General features: G+C 39.7%; 1 protein-coding gene across 2 annotated transcripts in view; it reads left to right on the forward strand.

Moving 5' to 3' along the window:
• Positions 1-17,992, forward strand: part of LOC139771392 (uncharacterized) — a 282,189-nt gene that overhangs the window by 42,488 nt on the left and 221,709 nt on the right. For both annotated transcript variants that reach the window (XM_071704165.1, XM_071704252.1), the window contains exon 3: positions 7,358-7,558. In XM_071704165.1, the coding sequence (XP_071560266.1) occupies positions 7,358-7,558 (201 nt within the window). The remainder of the gene's footprint in view (positions 1-7,357; positions 7,559-17,992) is intronic.

Raw genomic sequence — 17,992 nt, forward strand, 5'->3', positions numbered from 1 at the left:
TCGATTAGTATTTATTAGTACTAATTAGTATACTACGAACACTCTCCTTGTCGGTAACGAGCTTTCTTTCGACGTTCCTCACGTCGCTGCGGTACTCTTTGTCGCCGCTTTTCACATGAATCATACTAGAAACAAATGGTACACTCGTCAGTATCGCGAAACGCGCATGGTCAAATCACTGTCATTAAGTCTCGCGAGATATTTCTTTCCGTAAAGAACGGGTTTCGAGAATGTCAATCCAATTCGCGCGAATAACTTCCTGAATTTTTCAAACAGTCGGAGAGAGTTGAACGACAAGGATTTATAAATGAGCGTCTCGATCCGCGATCTGTCACATCTCCATTATTATCGTTCGTTATTGGACATTATTTGACTTTCCCCTATTTATTTCGAAAGGCAAGTATACGCGAGTATGCATGAATGTTTGCTGCTACCGTGGAATTGATTACTTTCGAGCAAGTAAAGGTGCAAACGCGATTATGAACTCAGGTCCTCGATACTTTTTTTAAGCCTGAGTGCAGGATTCTTTGTTCTCGTTTAGCGTACTTTCTTGCTTACATCTTTTGTACACAGATTTTTGACTTTGCTAACGCGAATGGAATATCCATTATTATTGTCGACTCGTAATAGATCGTATTGCCGACTATTATTATCAAATGTTAATTAACAAATAGCATCTGACGAGAAGAAGAGAGAGAGAGAGAAAGAGAAAGAGATCTGATGGTAGTCGCTTAAATTGCTGTTTCTACGAATGTACGTCTATACGGATGAAAACTTCCCGAAAGTATTTTTAACTCGAGAGTAAATTTCTCTCTCGCGCACACACATATGGCGAACGCGGGCACCGAAGAATCGATCTTCAGGAAGTTACTGTGCGCTGCCGACGCGCGATCCGAGATCGTTTCCTCTATTCTTTAGCGTCACGCGATTTAGCGTGTAACGCAAATTAAGCGTGCAATTACGGGAATTAAAGCGCCTACTCCGCTCGCGATTAGTTCTCTCGGTCTCATTCCTTTCTTCCTTCACTCCTACGAATATATCGCGTGTGCATGTGAAACTGTGTGGGGTATATCATTATATAGAAATTCATAAACTATGTAGAGCTTTGGTTTTATTTTTAATAGCGTTGTTCCTGATTGATCAAATAAATAGTTCTGATCATATTAAACCAAAGAAATTGCCTCAGGATAAAACTGACAGATGCATGAACCTGACATTTCAATCCGTCTCGCAAGAATTCCTCCTTGTTTTTGTTTTTTTTTTCGTTAGATTTCTCGAAAGGCAAGAGGCAGAATCTGCCTCGAAGATAGAATTGCGGTTTCGATCCCAGGCAAGCTTAGAATTTAAAGCTGACAAAATGGGATCCAGTCGCGCGCGACGGTGCGCGCACGATTACCTTCCCTTTCGTGCCGCGGTTAAACGGCGGCGTTTGTAATAGCGGCCTCGTCGCTCCTAGCGCCAGCCGGAGTCACAAAGGGTATGGGAGCGACACACCCACCGGATGCATTTTATACACACTTCGCTCTCGTAGGTAACCCACGGTGACGTCATCGTCCTATATACAGGGTTCCGTGGCAGCCGTGACCCGTCGCCGCGACCCGTGGCAGCGACTAATCTTTCGTCGCGCGGTCGCTATTACGAGAAGTTAACTCACGGATTTCTCGGTTTCGCTAATAACGGTGCTTGCGCACGATGACATTTCCTCGTGATTTATACGAGGATTAATTAATTGATTTCTTCCTCGAAGCACGGATTTCTCGCATTTATGAATATTTTGAGAAAATAACGCTTCTCTTGTAAGAGGAGACGAAAGAAATATTTTTGATATCTTTTCTTCACAATTAGCTATCTTTTAGAACGTCCCTGTGTATTTAGAAGTTCTGATTCATCTTGTACGAGAAAGTACAAATAATACGTAATGTGCAATTTTAAGTTCTATTATAAACTTTCAATGGAAGACATACCTACTATAATTATAGCGCAAGTTTTACGTGCGTTTTGTTTCCGCGTGATTATGATTTTCTGTCCTGCTTGGCAATGATTAATGTACGTGTCAGAATGTAAACTTCGATGCGGTTGATGCACTTTGGACGATGTCCTCGAGCAGTTCGATCGCAGCGAGTACGATGTATGTCGGATCATGAAAGCACTTGATATGCTAATTCATCCTTCAATCTCATGCTTCTTCTGTTGTACGAAACAAAACTTGGAAATTGGGATAACATTTCAAACCGTGAAAATTCGTAATAATAAAAACTTGCAATAACATGTGACGTATCTGCATAGAAACTAGAAATATACATATAAAAGGAAGGGAAGTTACATTGTCAATAGGCAAGGCGACGGTATTAGTGCTGCTTCTAAATCTAATCTTGATAAATAATGAGTTATATTGTTTGGTATTTTATATATACGCGATAAGCATTAACGTTTACCATTGTAATCTGAATCACAAGATGCATTAAATTAAATTATTGTTGCACAATTACAGTTATGACACTTTGAATTGCTGAAAATCGCGCGATAAATTGCGAAAAAATTGCGAATATATGTGAATAAATCGTTCGATGTTAAAGTCTAATTCGAGAAATGATCATATCAAGCTCCTTATCTACTTTTATGACGCGCAGTAGGCCGGTCTTTTAATTGGCGGACATTTAAGAAGTACCGAGAGGCGTTTCACGTATCACGGTACACTCGTATGGAGAGAATGTTGCTACGATGGAGAACGTGACGGACAGACACGTGGTGCTTTTTAAACGGGCGTAAACGGTCTTCTTATAGATATGCACGCGGATAGCGTAACGCGTGTCACGCGTCTAATCACGTGTACATGCGCAGAAACGATTTGCAACTTTATTAAGCCAAGTGAGGCACCGCTCCGTCCCGCTAAACCGCCGCTGCTTTCCACGTGCGCGGATTGATTAATGCCCGTTTCCATGCTGCGTACCTCTCCCGGCTTCTTCTCTTTCTCTCCCTTTTCTCCGTCTCTCTCTCGCGCGGACTCAGCCTCCCTTTCGCGAATCTCTCTCTAACGGCTCGCAACGGTGGTCCGTTGCATTATCCGTGGCTCCGAACAGAGCGTAGCATTGATGGATATTGCGGTTGCTTCTGGTGTATTGTGTAACGGCGCGCAGCCGCTTCGCTTCCGATAGGTTTCCCCCGTATTCGTGCGGCTATTTAATTAATGACGGCCGACCCCTCGCGCATTTTTCGATAATTATCGGAACGTCGCGTCGCGGCGCGTATACCGCGCTCGCGGGAATACATGGCTGGCTGTATGGGCGGTCGACAGACACGGTCGAGAAAATATCGTCGAGAGTTGCCCCACGCCAGGCGGTTCTTAATATTTCGTAACATGCATGTACCACTTTCTTAATCCTCGTTGAATCTTTGGGTAGGTAAAGTACCGCAATGGTTTCGCGTTGCGAATTAATTTAACATGTTCGAAGGAGTGTAGTAATTTCTGATTTGTAACATTCTAACAAAAGAGACTTTAATGTCATGCAATATGTATAAATTTCAAATATATCCTCTATAATACGTCTTAAAGAACATGTTGAAAAGTTTTTTTTTCCAAGGCGTGTGTTTGAGCAACAAATCCTCTTGCAATAGATCATCGGGGATGGGTACGCAAAACGGTGGGAAATTTGGAAGCTGACTAAACAAGTAAACGCGCTGTAAGCGTGTGCACGAGACGAATTTGACATGCGTCTGGGTTAATTTGAAATTCGACACGCGTAATGTAATGGGGAACTGAGAGACTTGATCAATATTCTAGGGAGAATAGTCACGGACCCTTTCACAGACTAAATACGCTTAACTACGTCAAATTTTAATCAACTGTCGCATTACCTATTCATTTTAGCACTATTCCCAGAAATTCCCTTGGTAACATATACCTACATAAAACTTAGATATAATTAATATGCTTAATCTTGATTTTTTATTATCATTGTTATATGCATTTTTTTTATATTTCCAAAGTGTAGTTTTTTATGATTCTGAATTTCATGTCGAGCATTATGTGATAAATCGAATTTAATTAGAAGTTTAAAAATACTTTAATTAGAAATTTTTAAATACTTGAAAAATCTTTATTGTTTTATTTTTATTACATTCGATGTAAATTTCCACAAAATTTAATTAAAGTAATTTTTATTTACATTACATTATTTACATTATATACTTTTATTTATATTATTATTCTAAGATCCTTCCATACTGTTTTTGAAATTCTACAATGCTTGTTTAATTCATTGGTGCATATTATTTCGTTTTTCATTTCTTCTCTTCAACCCCGATCTGTATTTTAAAATATTCTTGCCTAAAGTTTCCCATATATAGCTTTGCAGCTGTGAAATGAGATTCCGTCGATCAAAATGCAAATTGCCGCGATGAGCTCACGAGCAGTGGCGCTATTATGCAAGGCGGGCTACTAAACAAAGAGACTAATCAAGACCTACCTCGGTGTAAAAGCGTGATTCTAATTTCACGGGCGAAACGCTTTACCTTTCATCCCATTGGCTCAAGTGCATACAAAACATAGGGAACAAATATCTCTGACATAGTGCTTTATATAACGCGGCAAGATGCATCTTTGTTATTGAATTCATTAATTCTTGATCTCTTTTTTATACTTTTGCACGATGTACATATTACATACAAAATAAGATGTTTTATGTTTGGTTTTTAAATGTATGTTTCTCAATAGTTTCGAGAAAGGAATCCATTAAATTTCTGTTTCTAATAATAAAAATAAAACAATTTACTGATAATTACAAGGATTATTTTTACAATAAGTCTTCTGACATATAATTTTTGAATAATTTATAGAGATTTATGGGAGCAGATATATATATTATAAAATTTTAGTTTTATTGTAGTAGTTTTCCTGCTCTGTGTGGATTCTCTTCTTTGAGAAAAGACGTTAAACCCTTCACTCATTGTAGACCGCTTCGCATTGACACGTGAATATGTGGTAGTAAATCACAGTTTGTCTATTCATACGAGTAAATACATTAATAAACAACATGTGCCCATAAGGTAGATGATTAAAACCGCCGCCACGTGAATCGCGGTTAATTTATATGCGGACTCAGACAGCCCAGACTACGTGTCCGTTTTCATCCCTACGAATCCCCTGCGGGAGATGCGCGCCTCCCCTAACGAGCCCTTTATGCACAATGCCGACTTACCCTTTTCCCATAAATTTCAGGTGGTCAAATATTGGTACTGACTCGTGTCGGCCTGTTATTATGATCGGCACACCCCGTGGGATGGCACTACGTGACAGAACAAGAATTATCGATAGTATTTCTTCTCGAAGTAATTATAACCCCAGATAGTGATTTTTTTTATTCATGATATAGGTACTAACGCGAAATAATACATATAATAATATTTGTTATTGCTAAATTATTATTTAGTTTTTGTTTTTAAAACTTTAATTTTATGAATATCTCTTGCATGATCTTATCTAAATCTCACAATGTATAAATTTTGTAGATCAACATTTATGATACATTTTTTATATTAAAAATGATATTCAAATTATTGTACAGAAAATATCCCAGAAAATTATTTATCAATTCATCATTCATTTATGGATCAACTAATTTTAAGCAAATGCTTTTTGAAACTCCATCTTTTTGCCAATTCCTTAATTTTTTATATTAATTATTTTAATAAATGAGGTTTAGAATACAGTTTCGCCGAAGTAAATTTTACTTGAATTTCATAAAGAACATAGTTAAGAGCACTATATACGCGGTCGTAGTCGCGTACACTGTAGTCGCACTTTTTGTACGCGTCGCACATACTCGCCACATCCGGTTTCGCTCTCGATCACCCAGATCCCACGTGAAACCCTTGGCGGTGGTGTGCGTTTCTCCGAAAAGACAAGTCTCGCGCGCTCTCAACACTCCGCCGATCGCGTTGCGGTCGACCATCCGCACGCACCATGAGGGCGGAAATACGTGGGCGATCGGGCGCACATATAATGGTTACACCGCGCGTCGTTTCCCCCTCCTCCCCCGTTTCTCGTATGCCCTCGCTAAACCTCAATGTTTATGCACTCTGAGGCGGTGATGCGGCTCGATATAATGCACCCACATCGGGCGCAAGACGACACAGCCACTTGTTCACGTTGGTATTCGAATCTCGATGGGAAAGCGATGCTAGGGCAAATTGCGCCAATGGCGCAATATCGACGTTTCGCAAAAGAGATTGCGTCGCTTTTATCGGAGGTATGCGAAGAATTGGTTGCTTAAATTGGAATTTCGTTCGAAACGTGTATCTATTTATGGATATCTAGGTTGTGCCGGAATTATATCGATCTTATCGAATGGAGTCTTGAGAAGTTAAAGAGAACTTTCACAGCAACTGAAATTTAGATAATTAAATATGTAAATGTATTGTTATGGTATATAATATTAGATAAATAAGGTAATTGAAGATAACTATTTTCAAAATGCACGATACGGAAGAAAAGAGATCTTATTACTTGTTAAAATAATTCAAAAATTGACTTAATAATGGAATAAATTTTAAAGTAATTTTTCGGGAAAAAAGAGATGAGAGAAACATTTTTTATAAAAACATAAGCAATGAAGGATAAGCATTTGTTATCATATAGTCCATTCAGACATTGCCAGAATTTATAATAAACTATTGTTATATTATATAACCACGAGAGTGTCCAAAAGCTACTGGTTTATTTCATGCTGTTTGCATTGGCAAGTTAAGGATATCAAGCACTATACGCAGCTGATACGATTTTGCACAGATGCGCTTCAGAAATAATGTTCTAACCGGTATTGGTTTAAGCGATGCGCTCGGGAGGAATATTGACGTTTCTCTCCCGTGGGTGTTGCTGCACCCCTGGTCAGAGATTCTGCCAGCTTTTGTCACAGAGCCCAAATCACATTCCCCTTGTTTACCCTCGCGTCGAGGGGGATAACTGCCAGTAACAGATTTTGCGTGTGGCCGCCGTGATTCCGTAGCGATGTGAATAGATCCGCGAAACTGCTCGATCCCTTCCGTCTCGATTGCTTCCGGTGTCTGGACATGTGTTGAAAACGTGTGATTAATGTTTGCGGTGTGTAGCCCACAAAATGAGCCGTGGTAATTTTTACATCAGATTTATGAAAAGATTCTTGATTGAAAGAAATTTCTCATTGAAATTTCTCTCTATTTCTTACATTATAATTGTCTCACGCACGATATGTGTTCACGCTCTTCAAAGGTGTTCAGCTGTATCCGTACGTGCGACCAAAATTAATTGTTAATCGCGCAATCGCAATCTTGAAGTTAGTTTTTGTACAAAAGTCAACGAAATCATTTTACTGTGTTACAGAATCGTGGAGACTTCGCTTCCCTGGTCCGGAATTTGCTCGGACCAATTTACGGCGATAATGTTATGAACCTTCTGATAAGACAAGCACGGGATATTCTAGTTTGCGCTTATCATGGCAACTTGGAGAATTTTGTCCGGACTTATCTCTCACCTGCTGCAACGCTGCTAGCGGAAGTCAAGAATGTCGCCGCCTCCGAAACGGTGAGTTTCTTTATAACGTGATGATTGTGCCATTAGTGTATTATCCTGAAACGTTCACAGTACGATGAAAAAAAGAACGCAATTAAAGAAAGCTGCTTACACAGATAGGTAATTCTGCGAAGCAATTAAAGTAATCAGGCGCATGCTCTCCATGTACGGTTAGATATCTGGGATCCTGTTCGTGAGTATGATTACAAAGTTCCAGTTACTCTGCTTTTTAAAATACTACGGGTATCGAGGGTCGTAAAATTAAATGGAGAGGCCTATCATTCGTGCAATTTTGCTCACAGCGTGCTTTATCTAGTTGAATTATTTTAATACACGGAGAGAATTTTTTGTTATATTTTACCCTTAAATTCACTACAAACTTGGGACAACTTGGCAACCAAGGAATTTTTAAAATATACAAAAGACATTTTACAAACAACGTGATAAAAATTACCAAGCAGATTGGTAAATTTTGAAAAATTATTGAAATTTCCTAGATATATTTTAGTAAAATTAATCAAACATATTTTATATTTTAATGTAATAGATATTAATATTTTTTATTATGGTAGATATTAATCAGAATAGCTCGCATAAAATTCTTGGTGGTACATGTTGTCCCACAACTACCATGATTTCAGGGTAAATTTTAAGAGAAAATTCTCTCCGTGTATAGTTTAGTTATGAAAATAAAGAGAATATAGTGGTATACTATATTATATTAATGTATAAATTTTTTTATAGTAATCTATTAATCTTCTTAAATATTTTTGTTGAGTAATTGTTTAAATTCAAGGAATAGAGCATAATAGAACTTCTCAATCAAATTGTTTTATGGATGATGCACTGTGGCTGAAATTTAGATTATTTGAAAGATTATTCTCTTAATTGCCTTAACCCTTTTCGAGGGGTCTTAATTAACGCACTCACGGATTTAAGAAATCGGTTGGGTGCGTCTGCGAATACTCTCTCGAGACATCCCGTACCCTCGTAATCCGAAATTAAACACGTGTAGGCCACGTGCTCCTTTCGCTCTCTCGAGGGTAAAGGGTTGCCCGCGAGAACAGATATTAAAGGCGGGGTTGTTTTTTCATAATGTCGCTTTGAGGGCTGGATCACCGACAGTCGTTTCAGCCATCGTTTAAATTTAATTGAACTCGTCGTCATTAGCACGAGATTGCTACTCAAAGTGTGCGCGGTTCGTTCTATTGCGATAAGATAACGTCACATAAACCACGCCATGGCGATTTGCGTAACAATGCGGCTGGTACTCCAGCCAAATTGATTCGGAATACAAACACATAAATTTTCAACAGCAACGCGTGTGTATTCCTCTAAAGTTTCTCTAATATGTATTAAAAATGTGATTTTGTAATAGTTTGTGATTTCGATTTTTCTCTCTCGTTCACGCGAGGTAAATTTGCACGATTTATCGGCGAGGCACACAGTCTACAGCAAACACGCGAGAAATGAGAAAGTAAACGTAAGAGCGGATTATACAAGATTTAGAATTCGCAAACTGCTCGGCCGGCCGCTGTTCTATATTACTCGTGCAGCTAAGGAACGATAAGCTGGACAATTCGATACTATGATAGAGCACATGCTCTTGCAGGTGCTATTTTTTAAGATGGCGCAAAAAAGATTTCTTGCTCTGGACGCGCACCTGCATTGTCAGTCTAGTATCTTTACTAGGGGGGCAGGCGCCCACGCGCGCCCTGTACGAATATTTACACCTCGTATCTCGCCCGTCCGTCCTCTTTTCCTCTCTTGTCACTTTTTTTCTTATCCGTCCGCTTGCGCTTTATCGTCGTTCTGCACCGAGCGAAAATGTGCCACGGAGAGGCACTTCGTCCGAGCTAACTGTTACATACGCGAACAGCCAGGCTCATAAAATCTATTTGCTTGGACCAAACATCCTCCGCGCTCTCGTACTCCAGTCCCCGATCTTACTTATCCTACTTATCAATGTCGGTTACGAGCGGAGCAATCTCAGCGAGCGGCAGTATTCTGTGTCGCGCGTCTTCTTCTCTGTCTGTATGTCTACGATTATAAGTGAGGACACAAACGTCGCTCAGTCTCGTAAAACGAGAAGACTGTATCCAAACTAAATTAGATATCCCCGCATAGTACTTGAAACATTTCTATTTCTTGCAACAATATCGTCTGATGACTGTCTATTCGCACGAAAGCTTTGCTGGATCATCAATATGACGAAGTATCATGTATCGAATTTTTAATTGGAAGCGATGATACTCGTACGCTACACATCGTAAATGATATTGTTCAATTATAGAAGATATTTATATAATCATTTTTTAAACAAGTGCAGCAATTTCGTTTGTTCTTTAGAAGACTCAGCAAAGTGTAATGTATGCAATACATGACACTAATGAACTCAGCGATGTGCCCTCGCAAATATTCGCGGAGAACGGGACTGCGTAGCGACGTAGGAATGTTGTCAAAGAATGGTAGGTGTATCCCATGGGACAACGATAGCACGAAGACACCATAACGGTGCTCCGTCCGAACCGATTGACAATGATTGAAGGCTGCGGGTCTCGACTTTCAACCGTTCGGACCAGGGTCTCAACCTTCGTGTAGACCACCAATATATATCTCCGCCATGCTATCCGTTGATCTCCTTCTGCCTTAATCTCGTGGATGCATATAGCTCGGCGCCGCCGAATAGAAACGGGAAACGCCGGCTCATGCGTACACTATCGCGCGGTAATACGATTTCACGATCATTTCGAGCGCGATGTTACCTCCTATGGTGCTTCCACTTTTCCACGTTGAATTTTTCGAACGTATTTCAAGTGTACTTATTGCGCCGTAATACCATACCGTGTGAATTTTGCCTTCACCTCGTTATATCGACGCTTTTAACTTTTACTGATAAGTTTAGTAGAGATTTTATTTCACGAGTTGAGTAAAGAGTTTGGAAGTCATCAATATATTAGTGTCTCATTTTGATTTGGCAAAAATTATAGCAAAAGTTTGCTTATTTATAGTAATTTTTACATCGGTTTTTAATTTTGTTGTAAAATCTGATATTATCACGTACTGAGATTGCTCCGAGATTTATGAACAAGAAGATAGACATTTTTTATTATTTACCTTTTATTCTCTTTCAGTTGTTTTTTTTCTTTTATACTAAACAATGATATAAATTATTAATTAATAATAATAAGAGAAATAGGACTGTTACGATATACAATCAAATTAGAATCAAAGCCATAATATAAAGCTGTCAAAGATCTAAGCTTGGACCGTATGACTTTGATTCTAATTTGTTATTAATTAATATTTTTTCTTTTGCGTTTATATTTTATATTAAAAATCATTACGTTATATACATTTTAATGGAAGAAACTGCTACACTTTTTATAAAATGTTAATGCACAAGAATAATTATATAAAACTTTTTTCTTTTGGTACGCGAAGTTGCATAAAATTACAAAGAAATGTCGACATAATTTCCCGAAGGAAAAAATGAATTAAAGCGAAGATGTAATGGCCGATCAATAATACTACTTCGTTTTTTTTTATCCAGTTATCGAGACCTGTATCATTAGTTCAGGTTCCCGATTGAACGCCGCATAATTATTCGGTAATTTACGTAATAATTATGAGAGTAATGAAATGCCCACTCATAGAGTGGACATTCTTCTGCATAAGCCAGGAAGGCGACGGATTGCATAATCGTTTGTTGCCTCCGGCGTTGATCCGCGCAAAAAGTGAGACGAATTTCTAATGATACCCTTGGTCACATCGTCGAATTGCCAAGGGGATCCGGCCAGCGGCGGCGGCGGTGCCGCGCATACTGTGCGTGCACGCACGAAACAGTAATGTGGCTATAAAACACGTAAGTACGCGTCGCTTCGATAGTAGATCGCGATAAGATAGTCTCTGCCGGTTGTCATCGCTTCGCGAAGGTAGCGGCGAAGATAGTAACGACAACAACGCGACCAATCGGGAAGCGGAAGATACATTGGTCGACAACTTGTTTCCATCAATCGCATTTTACGTTTTTTGCATTAGTTTTATATAGCGCTTTGCGTTCAGAAGCGTATATACATAAATTTCTTTAAAATGTTGCATTATTCATTCAAGACTAAAATAATGACGTAATAACGAAGATAATAAAAATAATTACGGTTATGTGGAATAATGTAGGTATATTATTTTATTGAGTTACAACGATAATTGCAGATATGTCCAGTTGTGCGAAAATAAATAAAATTGAAGTAATATAAAGCTATACATTTTTCAAAAATTGAATTTAAAAAAAGTGCAAATAATAACTTATGATTATTTATGTTTATTTTGCGATGTATGACGTTGGCTGTTCCGTCTTCGAGATATCGACGTCGCCGCCGTATTCGGCTTTTCTCGGCAAGAAAGCAACGCGGAGAAATCTCAGGGATCGAAGCACTTGTACTTTAGGAAGATTGGAACGAAGATTGAGCGGTTTCTTGCGCTTCCCGGGGAGCGCGCGCGCTCGCGCGTAGGATAGAACCGCCCGAAGAACGGTTCCGTGATGTTCCATGTCCGGGCGGCTAATAAATTAGCCTCATAAAACTACGGGCGCCGCAAAAACCACGCGGCTACTTCGTAAGCTCATAGAGCCGCGTCGAGAAATCCGCCTTGGACAAGCCGCACGCGAGTTATCTGTAGTCTCTCGGCGGTCCTCTTGAAGGTACGATTTAATTGGTAGTCAGCCTCGTCGTGCCTTTCACCTCCAGCGCATCCTTCAGCCGTGAATTGCGCTTCTTAAGCAGGGAGAGAATATTGTATCTGTTCCATTCGGTATATATAGCTCGGTTTGTAGGGAATTTATCTGTACCAATAACTGTTAATTGCGCCATCATTTCCAATTTAATCAACTTGGAAGCGAGGTAGAATAATTGTAACACACACACAGAGATGCGTTCAGGTTCAGAGATAATAGTACCCGATTAGAATGCGCACGCAATCGCGAGATTGTAATTATCGAAAGCGGGCAGCTGAAGCACAATGTCACCGCACGATCGGTGGTCAACGAAATTCAATTAAGCCGTACCTCCCTCGAAACGAGAACTCGATTTACGTATAGTAGTCTCGCGAGATCCATTACGCGCGGAAAATCCTGTGCACGCGATACATCATACCTCGCTGTTGTCGCGCCACAATGCGAAGGATAAAATTGGAAATCGGAGAAAGTAGCTACTGTAAATCGGCAAATCGATTGGCAGCCGTTAGATCTGTTGTGAGAAAGCGGGCGTGGAAACTGCAATTCCGGCTCTCCGAAGCTTTTCCGTTTGTTCTTTCTACTAGAAAATCGTTTCTGTTCTCTTGTGTGTGCGAATAAATGTATGCACAATTCTGCGGTTTGCACGCATGCACTCACGCACGCACGTACGCACTGTGGCTTCCTGTTCTCTCGGTTGTTAAGCAGTCGCCGCCGTCTCCGCTGTCTCCGCTGTCGCTGCATGGTATCTGTGTACTAGCGAGTACCGACACGTAAAAGCTCGTCCGATCGTAAGTCGTGGGCGTAAAAGTGCCTACCGGCCCTTGCGGATGTATACGCACGTTACGCGTGTGCGTGTCGGAAATATCTCGTGGTGGATCACGGTGTCTGGTCTTCTCCTCTCGCAAAAACTCATAGTTGTCTGTTCGGAATGTTACAAAGCGCAATTTTATTCGAAATACACATATACGAAAGTGGATTATTTTTTATAAGATTTAAGTATGTGATTAGAATTATCGCGCGCGAACATTTCTGTTACGATATTGATCGCGCGCGTAATCGCTTGTCATCGGCTTTCATTTTATTTAAATTCTTTACCATGCAAGTTAAATATCAACAAATATACATCTGTATATTAAATATATTAGATTTATTTGACGTTATCCACAATGAATAATTTATAATAACCTGCAAGTATTAATATTTATTTCATAAAGTTCTCATAGATATATATCATGAATTCTCGTTCACAATTTCAAAAGCTATTCACATATTTGAATTATATCATAGATAACATCAGCTGATATTAAAATTTGTAATCTATGTATTCAGGTTCTATATCTGGTATATTGTGGTATATTATCATTTATCGGGTATTAAAATATAATCACGGACATTGAACTATCCTTATCAATAGATCTCAATTAATTCTCATTTCATTATCTTCGTACATACCTTATTATAAGAATACGTGCAATATGTAAAGGAATTATTTTGAATTAATTAATCTTTACAATGTTGTAATATTGTCATACAGTAATTATTTAATAGATAGGTATTTTAGATAAGCAGTTTAAACATCTATAAAATATTTACATAAATTAACAAATAAATTCTTTTTTATTTTAGAAAACAAAAACATTTGAATTTCGTTCAAACTCAAATAATGATAACGAGAAATGACTGATGAAGAAGTAATATGGTGTGTACATTGTTATGTTCATAAAATCTTCTGATAAGTATACATGAAGCTGTATATAATTCTTTTATGATTTTCGTGTTTTGACTAAAGCACATTGTAGTTCTAAGATTAACACGTGTGCTAAGTTTTCCATCTCGAACGGAGGTAAACTGAAGTGAACTAAACGAATGCAATGTATTCCCTATTTAATCCGTCCAACGCCCCGGGATCGGGGCTCTTCCGTTCTCCCTTTCCTTTTGCCCGTGCTCGTACTTCATAAGCTCGTAATCGTATCTCTTTACGTCGTTATCTCAGGCGGAACGTACCACATAATCCGCCTATGCGGTCGTTGTACCCCAAAAAAGACACGATCCTAGCGACGACGAGTCAGAGCGCGGCGGTAAATTCTGCGTCGCACCGAAGAAGACGGAAAAAGATTATCTCCGTGTCTCCGCAATAACGCGCGCGATTATCATTATTAACCAGCCTTTGCGCGCGGTCATTTGATGCATTGCGGCATCTAATGTGTCGCGTAAATGCGTAAAAGTGCTCTACACGGTGTGCGACGATAATTTAGAATCGTTTAATCACTGAGAACGCCGGCGGGAATTCGCCTTGTCTCCGTAACCATAACTCCTCCGGTAAGCGGAGTAGCTTCGAACTGGTCAGATCAGCCGCGGGAGTTAACTTGTAGCTTTTAGTTCCCTTTAATACGCTGTAATTAATCCTCGGTGGTGTTCGAGCGTTTTTTTTATCTCGCGTAAAACGTATGTAATACATACATATACACATGATTCGAAGCGTATACGTGTCTTACTGATACAGTGACAACTCAAAGAAAAGATCGAAGATGAAATTCTAAAGATAAATCTTCAGCAACTCAGGGATTCGATTTTATTTCGGTCCAGGTATCAATAAAAATAGTATCGCTGAATTAAATTTTGGTAGTTGAAATTAGGAGAAAGTGCACGACTTCTGATAATACTTCGTATACACGTAAACACGTGGAGCTTTTTTATTGCTCAAACGGTCGGCACACGCGCACATATCGACTTTCCAGCCGGACATTCGCGCTCGGATATTAATTGAACGATTGCCACCCTCGGCTACTCATTATACACGCTTTAATTCGCACGGAGTCGGGCTCGGCGCGACGCGACGCGGCATCGCATTCGTATTCTGGTCGGACGGTTGTCGTTCCCGATCGCTTGCCGAGACTCGCGTTATCCCGCACGAGCCCGCGGAACGGTGCTGCGAGTCGAGCGGGAGACTCGCGCGGAAACCCATTACACGCCTTGTAATAAGCACTTTAACGTGCCGCCGTGCCACGCGCACACTCAGGAAGATTTTCATACGTTGAGATATAATACGGTAGTAAACCTGAGATCATCAGTGAAGTAATTAGATCGATATTGCGGTGTCTTTTTACTGGAGAGTGGTAAATCCTTCTCCCTAACTTTTCTAGGAGCTCCGTGTGATTTATCGTTTATTATCTTGTTTATTATCTTGTCATTTAATGCAAGCATATGAAGAAGTAAAAGCGGTAGTTAAAAGCAGTCGGTATCCGGGTCGAACGTATATAGAGGAGTTGCGGAAAATCAAATAGTAACGGTAATTGACCCGTCGTTTTCGTCGGAGATAGACCGCGTGGTGATAGACGGGGGAAGCGCCTTGAATAGCGAGGAATATGCGAAGTGAATTCTGACGAAGAAGCCGAACGGCGCTCACAGTGAAAGCGTAGCAGTAGTTCCCGTTCTGATTGATTGTCAAGAAGATTGAGTATCTCGGATTTATCTCGCGTATGCGCGAACGACGCCGCATAATGACGCGGGCGCGTTGCAGCACGCGTACGAGCGAAATTATTCGCGCCGTGTACATACATGATTACGTCTTATCGTGCGAAAATCGGTTTATCGACGGCCTGTCGGATTTTCCATTAATGCCTGCGTCTCCGACTGCGGAAGGCGGGCAGATATACCATTACCGCGACGCCAGGGCGACAATGTCCGATAGAGTGGCAGCACCCGACATTCGTACACAAAGTACACATACTTTCCTTCTTCTTATCTATCCCCCCCGTTGGCTGTACTTCCTGCATATGGAAATATTTCGAAGTGTGTTTCTACCTGACGGGATAATCTTTTATATCTATGTTGCGCAGTTCGCGGCTAATTGATCGAGGATTTATGCGACATCGCGAGCCCGAGTTCTCATGAAGTCCTGAAAGCGCAACGAAAGTTGTAATTGGAGAAATAATGACCCAGTTGTGGGCGTGTGGAATCCATGGCTGTTGGTGGAGAAAGTGTAACATACGCGTTTGCCGACACCGCCGCTGCGCGATCGCCGGATGATTTCCACGCGCCGGGGATTTTCTATGTGTTCTCGCGCTCATCGAGTCTCGATCGCGCCGCGCCGCGCCGCGCCGGTGCCGCTTTTCTCGGTGTATTTCCTCGTGTCGGGAGATAAATCAGTCGAAAAGCGAAACACGCCGCGCATTAAATTTCATTCGTAGCCCGATTTGATTTATGAAAATTAGTACCGATTTTTTTTCTACGTTGAACGAATGCACGTTGCATTCGCTGCACGCAACTCGAATCAATCTGCGTCGCGAACCTATTATTCAACGCTGCCGCGGTCATTGGCGGCACAAACGCGCCGCGATGTTGCGGCAACGTGACTACAATCCCGGCGCCGACTGTTTGCTTAATAAGAGGAAAATTTGTATTTTCATGAGTTTTTGATGAGACTGATGAGTTTGGCGAAAGAATTGCAATATTTTATTCATTGCGTCTAACGTCTGACTTATTTGTTGTCGTTCCAACGTGCGTTCGGAGAAGATTACGTCACATAACACACGTTGGGAAACTGGTAATTAATTTTTGACCATGCTCATAAACTTCGTTCATCTTCTTTTGGAGATGGGTCTGAACGAATAGGGCCCAAATAATAACTCGTTTTTGTGCCGCGTCAAACGTTTCTTCCCCTACGAATGGGTGGAGCGTTTTCAGGATCATGGGATGTATCCTATATATTGGCAGCTAGCTATCTTTCTTGGCTGAAACCAGTTTGTAGCATTATGAACGTCATTGTTTGCCTAGACCGGTCAGGCACGTCAAGAAATATCAATACAACTCCCTGCGGTACTATATTACCACTTCAGAGCTTTTATTCCTGTGAAAGTATTAAATCGTATGTTTATTCTAACAACAGACCAATAATATAGGGACGAGTATGGGAATTTTGAAAAAATATTACAGACGTAAAATTTCATATACAACGTTTTATTGAAGATACGTTTCACGATGAAGTTATAATAATTTTTCAAGATAATTATAATATTTATAATATTACGTAATTATAGCTATCTTGAAAATTATATTACATAATAATTTAGACAATTTTTCTATGAAGATGAAAGTAATGATGGTTATAAAAATGTTATCTTATACAATAATTATTGTTGTTAATTTAAACTGACTATAAATATTTTAATTACAGATTGTATAGCAAAATGTAACAAAATTTAAATTAAATACAGTCATACGAACTTTTTGATGTAATTAAAACAGAAATTAGAGTTGACGCTAACTTTAATCACAATTATCGTTGCGCATTTTAATGAAACATATAAACTCTATATATGTAATCTGGACAAAACTCATAATAAAAATAGATTGAATTAAGCTTATAAAAGTCGAGTGAGACATATTAGATGGCGAAAGCAATTAGAAACTTTTTCGTAATCAAAATTCCCGCAGGGATGACTGATCCGCACAGTCATTTGGGCTTAGCGAACCCACGGACTCGAGCTGAATATACCGCGGACACTCATATACATCTACACATTACATACAATATAACATACAACCATGTACAGATGCTTCTATGAGAAATAATGCAATAAACAGTTGAGAAAAGATGACAAGAGAGATAAAATCATTAAAAATTTGGACGTGTTATAAAACAATTTTTATTTTTCAGAAATAATTATTCTAATAAAATTATATTATTAATCTAAGTCCACATTGTATATTGA

Source organism: Temnothorax nylanderi, unplaced genomic scaffold (genome assembly GCF_030848795.1).
Source record: "Temnothorax nylanderi isolate EJ_2023f unplaced genomic scaffold, tnyl_v1.0 TNYL_tig0001_pilon, whole genome shotgun sequence".
Taxonomy (NCBI): domain Eukaryota; kingdom Metazoa; phylum Arthropoda; class Insecta; order Hymenoptera; family Formicidae; genus Temnothorax; species Temnothorax nylanderi.